This window comes from Microcaecilia unicolor, chromosome 9, assembly GCF_901765095.1.
Source record: "Microcaecilia unicolor chromosome 9, aMicUni1.1, whole genome shotgun sequence".
Classification (NCBI taxonomy): domain Eukaryota; kingdom Metazoa; phylum Chordata; class Amphibia; order Gymnophiona; family Siphonopidae; genus Microcaecilia; species Microcaecilia unicolor.
The window spans coordinates 105,911,975-105,924,178 of record NC_044039.1 but is presented as its reverse complement, the minus strand read 5'-3'; the positions used below and the strand labels follow the sequence as shown (position 1 = coordinate 105,924,178).

Here is a 12,204-nt window from a genome sequence, read left to right as displayed (position 1 = left end):
TCCACCACATAAACATATTCCTCAACCAACACACTAACTCTGCATACAAAACATTGGATAAAACTAAGGCTATAGGATTATTAAGGCATACAGTAGTTACCACCACCCCAGCAGTTGCAGTACCTGACTGAGGGGAACATTCAGAAGTTGGTTCCATCCCTGCACCATGCAATGACATCACTAACCTATGTGCCTGATTAATCTTGCTGTCTATAGAAAACACTTGTTACAGATAAGCAACTCTCCTATATGAAAAGGGAGTAAGTATCTGTAATGCAGAAGGTAGGTTACTTTAATACAAAAATATCTTTTATTGCAAGGTTTTCCAAATACTAATGTTAGTGCTATGCAAATTACATCATTTACCCTATATGTACTGACTGTTGGATTCTTACACACATTGCCCTCTTTCCTGCAGGTGAATCTGTGCAGCTCCTACTTGTTGCTGAGGCAAGCAGTCATGGCATGCCTGCGACAACTAGTTCAGAGAGAAGCAGCTGAAGTATCAGAACACGCTGTTGCTCTAGCTAAAGACAACAGAGAAGACTTTGCTCTAGGTAATGAACTTCCTTTATTTAGGGACCTGTATGTATATGTAGATATTAATCTAGCTGACTTTGTGTTTTGCCTAATGAGAAGCCAGCATCATCATCACTTTTATTTATTTATTTATTTATTTATTTATTTGTTTGTTTGTTTGTTGCATTTGTATCCCACATTTTACACTTATTTGCAGACTCAATGTGGTTTACAATAATACATCATAACAAGCACTAATCAAGAGTAGATAAACAATTGGTTACATAAAAAGCAAGTGTAACATAATACATATAATCAATTCAATAAATCAGAAGGCAGACACAGTGGCATAGGAAGGGGGGGGCAGTGGGGCGGTCCGCCCCGGGTGCACACCGCTGGGGGGGTGTCGGCTCCGCTGGTTCACTGCTCTCTCTGCCCCGGAACAGGTTACTTCCTGTTCCGGGGCAGAGAGAGCAGGGAACCAGCAGAGCCGACGCAGCTCCCAGCGACGTGCACTCGGGGCGGAGCGGCCCTCCCGCCCATCCCCTTTGGTAAGAATGCGCTCGGGGAGGGTGTGCACGTGCACCGAGGGGGGGTGCGCCGTGCTGCACCCGGGGGGGTGCGCAGCAGCGAACCGCCCCAGGTGTCAGCCGCCCTCGCTACGGCACTGGGCAGACAGATTATCAAGTAATTAGTGGTGTGTTGGAATTACTATTATTGATTATTATGGTAAGTTTTGTTATGAAGGAAAGTCTTTAAAGATTTTCGAAAGTTGATGAGGTTTCATTTCTAAAGCCATCTTTCAAAATTATATAAGACACAATCAGGCTTATTTTCGAAAGAGAAGAGCGTTCATCTTTCGACTCAAATCGGGAGATGGGAGTCCTTCTCCCAGGGTTGCCCAAATCGGCATAATGGAAAGCCGATTTTGGGTGTCCTCAACTGCTTTCCGTTGCGGGGACGACCAAAGTTCACGGGGTCGTGTCGGAAGCATAGCGAAGGCGGGACTGGAGCGTGCTTAACACATGGGCATCCTTGGCCGATAAAGGAGAAAAGAAGGGCGTCCCCGACGAGCACTTGGGCGACTTTATTTGGTCCATTTTTGTTTTTACGACCAAGCCACAAAAATGTGCCTTAAATGACCAGATGACCACTGGAGGGAATCGGGGATGACCTCCCCCTACTCCCCCAGTGGTCACTAACCCCCTCCCACCCTAAAAAAAAATTTTTAAATATTTTTTCCATCCTCTATGCCAGCCTCAAATATCATACCCAGCTCCATGACAACAGTATGCATGTCCCTGGAACAGTTTTAGTGGGTACTTCAGTTCACTTCAGGCAGGTGGACCCAGGCCCATCCCCCCCTACCTGTTAAACTTGTGGTGGTAAATGTGAGCCCTCTAAAACCCACCACAAACCCACTGTACCCACATTTAGGTGCTCCCCTTCATCCCTAAGGTCTATGGTAGTGGTGTACAGTTGCGAGTGGGTTTTGGGGGGCTCAGCACACAAGGTAAGGGAGCTATGCACCTGGGAGCTTTTTCTGAAGTCCACTGCAGTGCCCTCTAGGGTGCCCGGTTGGTGTCCTGGCATGTCAGGGGGACCAGTGCACTAAGAATGCTGGCTCCTCCCACGACCAAATGGTTTGGATTTGATCGTTTCTGAGATGGGCGTCCTCAGTTTCCATTATCGCTGAAAATCGGGGACGACCATCTCTAAGGTCGACCTAAATGTTGAGATTTGGGTGTCTCCGACTGTATTGTCAAAATGAAAGATGGCCGCCCATCTTGTTTTGATAATATGGGTTTTCCCGCCCCTTCGCCGGGACGTCCTGCGAGGACGCCCTCAGGAAAATTTGGACGCCCCGTTCGATTATGTCCCTCCACGTAAAATACAAGGTATCAAATACCAAAAAAGAAAAATCATTAACATTTCTTATCCTTTACAGTATAGAATTTTAAAATTGGGGCTTCATAAACTGATGTTTCTATACTCCACTATTTTTTTTAGAAAACTGGTGATCATAGTTGATTCATTCAATACCTGAAGGTTGTGATTGACTACTGTCTTACTTTTTCAGAACAGGTTTCCAATGTGGTAAAAAAAAAAGGGTTTTGTCTTCTTTGCCAATTAAGATCAATTTGTTCTTTCCTTGATGATACGGCCCTTCATTATTTACTTCATGCATTGCTGATTTTGCGTCTAGATTACTGTAACCAGGAGTGTAGCAACCATTGAGTGAACGTGGCAAAAAGCCCAGGGTTGCCCAATGGTAGGGGCCACCTGCTGTCAAGCCCAAGTGCCCGCTAAATCAGTGGCCACCCACTGTCTGGCATCTCTCTCTCTCTCTCTCTCTCTGAGGGGAAGAGATGCAGAACCACAGATGAAGGAAGGTTCAGAATGAGAGAAAGAGAGATGCTGGCCCCGGGATGGGGGAGGCAGGTATGGCAGTTGAGATAGAGGGGGAAATGGTGGCCTTGTGGTGGAGGGTGCAAGAGGAAGGGAAGAGAGAGGTAAGAAGCCGGACATGGGGAGGGACAGGAACAAGGGCATGGAGGGAGCATAGGAACAGGTACACAGAGGGGAGATGTTGGACTGGGTAAGATAGGGACACAGAGGAGAAATGTTGAATATGGGGGGAAGAGAGAGACACTGAAACCAAAGCAATGTTCAGACAATAAAGGTAGAAAAAATATTTTTTCTGAATGTATTAATTATAATTAGAGGTGGACTTTTAACACCTTAAAAAGTTTAATGTGTTAATTGCTGCATCACCAGTCTCTCTTCCCCACCCCCCCCCCCCCAACAGTCCAGCATGGCCCCATCTCTCCCACCCACTAGCACCATCCTGCACGGCCACATCTGTCTCCCTTTCCTCCCCATCCTTCCTTGTTCACTCACATGGCTGGGCTGCTGTTTCTCCTGGTCTGCACTGTGGCAGGGTGGCAGCAACAAACAACGGAAGCCATGCAGATGTGGGGACATTGCCTTGTGTGTGCCACCGCGTCCAGTCCCAGAAACAGAAAGTGATATCAAACCACCGTGCAGACTAGGCGAAGCAGCATCCCAGCCATATGAATGAACAAGGAAGGGTGGGGAGGAAAGGGAGATGCAGCTATACTGGATGATTTAAGTGCAGAGGAGATACAGAGCCATGCTGGATGATGATGATGGGGCAAGAGGGAGAGATAATGCAATGCTGGGTGGTGGTGAAAGGAGGGGAGATGGAGCAGTGCTAGATGGGAGGGAGAGAGAGAGTTGGGGTGATACAGGATGGTGGGGAGGGGTAATGCGGAGTGGTAATTGGAGGAGATGGGTTAATGATGGATGATAGAGAAAGAGAAGCAATGCTGGAAGGTGATGCCATAAATGCGTACTATGATTAATTGTGATTAATCAAGTGATTAAATTTTTTAATCCCACAATTAATTTTGATCAAAAGTTTTAATCCTTGCCCACCTCTAATTGTAATATGTGCATCTTTGATATATTGCATGTTAGTCAGGGCTGCCAAGAAACAAAAACAGGCCTGGGGCAAACGTCTTTTAGGGAGCCCCCACCCCGCTGCACCATCAGTCAAGAAACACAGGGCCGTAGCCACCAGCCCATGGGGGGGGGGGGACTCTGGGGCCACCCATTCCTTTCTGCTCTCTTCCCAACTCCATTCCCCACCCCACCCCTATTAAAAATGTTACCTTTGCTGGTGGGGATGCTCAAGCCTTGCCAGCCAAATAGCTCCACAGCCTGAACTTCCCCTGGTGTAAGGAAGTCAGCAACATGCTTTCTAGCAACCAGTGCTGGCACTCTTTGCGTGAACTGAGCATGCACAAAGTGCTGGCGTCGACTACTAGAAAGCATGCTGCCGACTTCCTTACACCAGAGGAGTTTCGGACTTCGGATCTATTTGGCTGGTGGGGCTTGGATATTCACGACAGCCGTTAAAGGTACTGCAGTTGGACAGGGTTCAGACCCTCCGTGTCACTGGGTCAGCTTGGCCCAGGGAATCTTGCAACCCCCCCCCCCCCCCCCCTTGACGGGCCTTATTTCAGTTTCTATTTCTTTTACTATGACAGGTTTTGTATATAGGTCTGGAATGTGTTTGCTTTTTGCAGAGTTTATTTCCTGGAAATCTGAAGGGGTTCTCTCTCCCTCGCCTCCTGGTCCACACTGCCTTGAGAGATATGGGGATTCATTTTCAAAACACTTAAACACACAAAGTACCATAGTAACCTACGGTACTTTGTGTCTAAGTGCTTTTAAAATGAGCCCCATGGTGTAGGGGGCCCATCTTACATTTCCTGCCTAGGGCTCATTCAATCCTAGCTACGCCACTGACTGTAATGTAGCATGTACAGGAATTACCAAAGTGAATCTCAACCGCTTGCAGATGCTTCAGAATGGGGCAATTTTTATTTCCTGGGAAAGGCCCGCAGATTCAATCATATAACACTGCTATATTTGCTCTATCATGGCTGTCAAGACGGTATAGAATTGAGTGTAAGGTTTTAGCCAAATGGCTCTTTATGATCAACATCCACTATATTTTGCGACTTTAATAATACCGAATATGCCTACCAGATCTCTGCATTCAGCGGTTGAACATAAATTGGTGCTACCTAAGGCTGAATTAGAAATGACGAGCAAAAGCTCTTTTTTGGGGGGGGGGGGGCTAGCACCAGTTTTGTAGAATAAACTTCCTGTGGCTTTGATGGCCAAATTATCGTTTGAGAAATTTTGGGTGCACATGAAGGCACATTTTTTACCTGTGCCTTTGGAAGCCAGGTGGAATATGTATCTTGAGGTTGTGCAGATACTAGATGTTTACCTACAGATTTGCTGACTTAATTATGTTTATGTTCTTGCTAAGTATTATCGTCTCAGGTATGCCCTTTCTTGTGTGTATGTGGTTTTCTTGTATGTGTGGTTTGGCTTTTCTGTCTGGACTATGGAGTTCTTGTCTTGCTTTTTTTAATTTATTGATTATAAACCACTTTGACCTAACTTCCGGTGACGTCATGAGCTAGGAAGCAACGCGCTCCCGAGGCTCCGAGACCCCAACTCCACTAAAGTTTAATTATCGCACGTTAGGCTTCTGCAATCCGTTTTCATTATATGGAAAAATACCTTAAAACGCCGCTGGCTGAAATGGCGCAAAAAACCACGAGGAAAGATAAGAATAAAGTGAGTAGCGGAGAGGCCAAGATGGCTGAAGAGATGATGGCGCCAGGGCCCTCATTCACAGACTCCCAATTATCGCAACTAACACAAGCGATCGAGAGGGCCTGGGAACCGAAGTGGATAGCGCTGAATAATAAACTGGAAACCTACCAGACAGCGCTAGATGGGTTGGGGCTCCGGGTGAGCGATGTGGAGACCAGGGTTTCGGCGGTTGAGGATGACTCCCGTACGTATGGCCCAGACATCGCAAGCCTGCGCCAACAATTAGCGGAGCAGAGGAACTTATTAGACGACCACGAAAATCGAGCACGCAGGAATAATATACGTATTGTAGGCCTGGATGAGGCATTACCTGAACGTAATCTTGAAACGTGGTTAGAAACATGGCTCTCCAAGGAACTAGCCCTAACGGACACAATGGGCCCAATTGTGATAGAAAGGGCGCACCGCGTGGGCCGAAGAATGGAAGATCGAAACCGGCCATGTGTGTGGTCATCGCGAAGATATTAAACTACCGCCACAAAATTGAAATACTCCAAGGCTTTAAACTCAAACGAGATACTTTAAAACATAACAACAGGAATATATTGATATTTCAGGATTACTCTACCATTGTGCAAGAAAAACGGAAACAATTTCATGTTATCTGTGCATCTTTGGCACAGAAGAAAATCCGTTTTAGACTGCAATACCCAGCCCAGTTATCAATTTTTGTGCAAGACAAATGGCAAGCATTCCTTAAAGTGGCAGACGCCAAAAAGTACTTAATAGAGAATAAGGTACTGGACGCTGTTTGACCTGGACTTGATTGAAGGCCAGAGGAACGCCTTGCGGAAATAGGGTGTGTAAGTTATGTATGAGTAAATATGTATAACAACCTGTTAACTTGTGGAGTGCGGGGTCTCGAGTGTTTACTGGGGTCACAGTTTCATCACCTGGCTTGACTAGGGGGATGGAAGTGGGTGATTGCATAGTTGGGAAGTTAAGGGGATGGGAGGGGGGAGGGGAATTGGAGGAAGGGGGGAAGCCCGATATACATAATAACTGCTGGGGCCTTGTTAACAACACAACACATGGAGCAGCTATGAGGGAGATAAGTAGAGACTCAGAAAGTAATGGTTCTATAAATACACACGATAAGACCAAAGCCCGAAGATCAGAGGTAATTTACAGACATGCCACTTAGAGTGATAACATGGAATGTAGGGGGTATCACATCCCCTATAAAGCGGAATAAAATTTTGACGGCCCTTAAAAGACACCGAGCTGATGTTGCCTGTTTGCAAGAAACACGCCTTAGTGATGAGGAACACGCAAAATTACAGAGATCGTGGGTGGGAGAATGTTATGCGGTGGCTGCTAAGGGGCGGAAGGGAGGAGTAGCAGTACTTTTTCGAAAAGGTCTAGCGTGTAAGGTATCTGTGGAGGAGAAAGGGAAGCAGGGTAGATCCATTATACTATGGGTATGGGTATGGGTACAAGGTATGGAATTTTTACTGGTAGGAGTATATGGCCCAAATGAGCATGACCGAGAATTTTTTCGGGATCTGGGGAGCAGGTGCCTTCAGCACAAAATAGAGAAGATTTTAGCTCTTGGGGATTTTAACTTAATCTTAGACCCAACAGACGACACCTCAAATCCGGCTTCCATGCATTACTCTGGGCAAAGAGCGAGGGAACTACCAATGTTTGTAAAAACTTTGAACTTAGTAGATGTGTGGAGGGCGTTACATCCCGGTGAGCGAGACTATACACATAGATCCAGGGCTCATGGTACCTTAGCGAGATTAGACTATATACTATTAGAGAGGTCTATGTTTTCCCAGGTGAGGGCAGCTTGTATAGGGCCGGAGGAGATATCAGACCATGCCTTGGTGTGGATAGACTTAGAGGCGCCTGGAGACAACGTTGGGGGGGCAGGGTGGAGATACCCTGCATACCTCCATAACGAACCCCACTTTCAGGAATACCTGGCAAAAAGATGGGAAGAATATGCAACTCACAATGGGGCACATGCACTGGCAGACCCGACTTTGTACTGGTCTGCATCAAAGGCAGTCCTTAGAGGGGATATCATTGCTTATTGTAATTTAAGAAAGAAGCGCCGAGCTGCGACCTGTTAAATTTCCTTGCCAATAATGCAGAAAATGATGTAGTACATATAGTAAGATAATAATTTTATTATAATTTTTTAATCAACTGTCAATGACAGAGCTATGTAATAACTTTACATAGGAAGCAAGTTATACAGAGATGAAGTTGCTTACTGACAGTGTTTCCTATCTTCCTTATATACACAGCATGTCTCTAACTTAAGCTATTCTCAGCTATTTTTCCCTTATCTTTTCCCTTGCCCTTTGCTCTAACCACAAATCAGCAGACCCCAGACATTATCTGTTCTTAAGGTAAGGTTTGTTTTTCTCTTGTTTCTGCACTGTTCAGCCTTCCACTGATCAGCACATTCCTTTGTAAGGTCATTCTCTCAGCTTTTTACAAGCCTTCTGTAGTTTTCCATTCTTTTTCTATACAAACCTCCCTTGAATACTGTTTTACAGTGTTCACAACACTATAGTTCTATTAGCGTGTTTGAGCTAGGTTTAGATGTGGTATGTCTCTTCACTCTATTTCCCTAGGCCGTCATAGCTAAAGAACATTTTCTTTCAAGTGTTTATATTCTTCCTTAGTTTTCCTTTTACTGCATTTGTGGTTAGAAGTTTTAAGCATATTACCTTTCCTTTCTATACTTCCCTTTGTTGTACTCTACTGTACATTACGTTTGTCATGTTGTGCACATTATTAATTTTTACTTCTTTCCTTTTCCATATTCTACAAGTTAGAAAACAATTCCATAATATACATGTAGTCCCATTATGACAGGTAACATTATCTTGTTGTCTAGTTGTACGGTGGGGTTTTATCGTCCAACTCCCCATCACTTCATTGGTTGTAACCCGTGTCAGAACCATAAAATGTACCACAACGATACTCCAGATGAGTGCCATTTCAATCATTCAGTACCAGTATCGTTGACACGTCTTATATCAGATAAATGCACCCAAGTAGTATGACCACTTAATCGTGCAGCAGTATGGGTGAGTTCTTTTATCTCAAATGGTCCAACGTAGATTGGATCTTTTCAAGTCTTGTGTGTGAAGTTTTTCCTTAAAACTTTCTGACCTACTGAAAAATGAGAACAAAAAGTCATATTAGGTATCTGTTTTGAGTCCTTTATTGCCATATCTCTGGTCAAATTAATTATTGGATTTATCTGTTTCCAATAGTCTGTTGCACCTTCAGTTGATTGATCTACTTCTTTTACAGGTATCCCTCTGGGATCTCTTCCTGTATGCAACTGAAAAGGTGAAATTTGCAAACGAGAACTAGGATGGCTTCTTATTTGTAACACAGCCAGTGGTAACACATCCAACCACGTATAAGTTTTCTCATTTGCTTTATTCAGTGCTTTTAGTAGCACACGTAATTTAGTTTTGATGATGCCATTGTATCTTTCTACTAGTCCATTAGAGGTTGGCCTATAAACTGCTACTTGTCTGTGTAATATTCCACAGAGTCTTGTCATATCCTTTATTAAGGCATTCAGAAAATGACTTCCATTATCTGTGACCAATTTCTTTGGACATCCATGTGCTGGCAAAATATGGTGTAGAAACGTATCTATCACCACTTGTGCTGTTTCCTTTGTACAAGGAAATGTTTCTATCCATTTACTGAAAGCATCCACCCAGACTAAAAGATACCTTTTATCTTTTACCGGTATTACCATATCTGTAAAATCCAGATGCCATTCTACACCTGGTCCTGAGGGAATTGGAATAGATCCGGGAGAAATCACTGGTCCTCGATGTACTATATTTTTAGAACAAACCATACAATTTAATACAATGCGTGTGGCATAAGCAAGTATTCTTGGATGCCAAAATATGGTCTCCATAGCCTTGCTCATGTCTGACGCGGATAAATGCAATGTAACATGCCAATTATAAAAGTTATTTATTAGCTCAGATGTAGTCATGCAAATTTTCCCATTTGGATGTATCCATTTTGTTTTTCCTGTATCCATTTTACATTCCAAATTTTCCCATTGTATTCTCTCTTGTTCTGTAGGTTTAACTCTTATCTGACCTGGATCTGGAGGGTAGGGAGTATCACACCTCATATGTTCCCGTGAACGTGTTTGTATTAAGATTTTATTTTGTAATACCTCTTTAGTTGCTTTATCTGCCAACTCATTACCTCTAGCTTCCATAGTATCCTGACCTGTATGTGCAGCCACCCACACTATTGCAGTCCTTGTACCATAACCCTCTCGTTCACTTAATATTTGTAAAACTTGTTGCCAAGTTTGACTATGTTGTAGGGGTTTTCCATTTGCCGTTAGAAATCCTCGTCTTTTCCATTTTAGTAAATGATATTGCAATGAGCTCACTACATATGCACTATCTGTATAAATAGTACAGGACCTTGTCTTTTCTGTTTCTTTTAGAGCCATACACACTCCCATCAGTTCTGCTTCTTGGGCAGAAGTACCTTCTGGTGCTTTGTATTGAACCTTTTTCTCAACTTTTATGTCTACCGCATATAAAATAGTTTTTAATGCTGCAAACGATGTTTTACTGCCTATCTGAGCTGTATCAGTAAACCAATGATCTCCCTCTTCCTTGGGTAGTGGAGAAAATGTCAGTAACTGCAAAGAAGGTATATCAAATAATTTTTCTATCTGTTTCTCTACTTCAATTTCCATCTGGAAAACCAAATCCATTTGTTTGTTCTGTTCTTTAGTCATGGGTTTGGTATCTATATCTTGACCTATTAAAACTGCTTGATATTTCCCATATCGGGTACTAGTAAGAGCTGCTTGACTTTGTGACAACATATGGTGTATAGTATGATTAGTATGCAGGATAATGGGGCTGTATGGCATAACAGCTCTCCATTTTTCTATTGCAGCCACTAGTGCTACTAGTTGTCTTGGTATTTCGGGCAAACCTTTTTCTACAGCACTAAAGGTACCTGAAAGGAAGGAAACAGGTTTCACGAATTCCGGTTCTTGATTCACCATTGCTGCCCATGAGGTTCCCATATCTTTAACCCAAATGTGAACCTTCTTGTGTGGGTCTACCGTACTTAGAGGATTATACTGTGATAAGTGTTGTACTATTATTTTAATAATACTGATGTCAGATTCTGTCAATTGTATAGCAGCTTTTAAAGCAGTACCAGCCGGTACCCTTAAATGTCGATAAAGTGGTGCTACAATCTGTGAATAATTTGGAATCCATTGTCTACAGTAATTAAAAGATCCTAACAATCCCCTAAGCTGAGTTAAGGTTTGTGGTATTGGTGATTTCAAAATTTCCTGCAACACCTCCCTTGTTACTATCTTGGAGGTTCCTGACACTGTCTGTCCTAAAAATGTCACATGTGTTCGTGCTATAACACATTTGTTAATGCTGCACTTAATTCCCTACGTGCCTGTCCTGAGAACATAACTCCATCCTGTGTATGCATAAGTAGGGCTGGATTTTGACTTTGTAATGCTAACTGTGCCAAGCTCACTCCTGCTGCTGTGCAGAATGCTTTAAAATCCCCCACAGCTAACTGAGTTCCTGCAGTTAAGGTATCCATTTGCTCCAGCCAAATTCGGGCACCCTTCTGTATAATCGGAAGTTTATTTGTCATAGTGCTAATATCTATAGGGTTATATGGTTTGTAAACCCGTGTAGCATTCCCTATTGCATCTGTTCGTGTAAATATAGGGCAAACAGTTTGTATATCTGTTTCTCCTTCCTCTTTTTCTTTCTCAAGGAATCTTTGTGCAGTCTCTCGCCATATTTTTATTCCTCTTATTAGTCTTTCATGATTTTCCCAATCTTTTCCCTTTCTAACAATTACATTCTCTAGTTTATTCAAATCTTGTAACTCAGCCGGGCCCTTAATATGGCATGGTAAGGGAACTTTGGCTGTCAGAAACGACCCTACCAATTCATTCCAAAAACCATAACCATATTCTGTCACACTTCCTGATGCCATAGATCCTAATATGGCTTCTATAAACATACTTTTATCCGAATTCCATTTCTCTACCTTTTCTCCACTAGGTACATCCCTCTGTTTTCCCGTTTTAACACCTCCACATGCTCCCTGTGAACTTCCATCATCACCATCATCACTTATCTCGTCTTTATACTTTTTTTCCATAACCTTTATGTTACCTTTCATAGTAAAGGAACCCTTAATTTGAATATCAGCCTCATCTCCTGGTAATGTGTCTATATCTTCTAATAAATTTTCACCTGTCTCCTTAACGGGGGAACAGTCTATCGGCTTTTTAGGTCTTTTATCTAGTTTTTCCTTATCTTTACTTGGTTTAGATTCTGACTTTTTTTCTCCTGTCTTCCACCCCTTATATCCTACAGCTACTTCATCATCTTCCTCTTCTGCTGCTGCTTCTAATTCTTTTAATGATTGTAAGGGATATAGTGAAGT

At 43.2% G+C, this 12,204-nt stretch overlaps 2 protein-coding genes across 2 annotated transcripts in view; one reads left to right on the top strand and one right to left on the bottom strand.

Moving 5' to 3' along the window:
- The window catches only part of HEATR5A (HEAT repeat containing 5A), a 275,460-nt gene that overhangs the window by 150,855 nt on the left and 112,401 nt on the right, over positions 1 to 12,204 (top strand). The window contains exon 22 of the mRNA XM_030215480.1: positions 419 to 557. Coding sequence (XP_030071340.1) covers positions 419 to 557 — 139 coding nt within the window. The remainder of the gene's footprint in view (positions 1 to 418; positions 558 to 12,204) is intronic.
- On the bottom strand, positions 7,858 to 10,821 carry LOC115478194. Its single transcript, XM_030215481.1, has 2 exons — positions 9,456 to 10,821; positions 7,858 to 8,877 (listed from the first exon to the last, which is right to left on the bottom strand). Exons 1-2 carry the CDS (start codon positions 10,796 to 10,798, stop codon positions 8,805 to 8,807), a joined length of 1,416 nt encoding a protein of 471 aa, XP_030071341.1. The 5' UTR covers positions 10,799 to 10,821; the 3' UTR covers positions 7,858 to 8,804.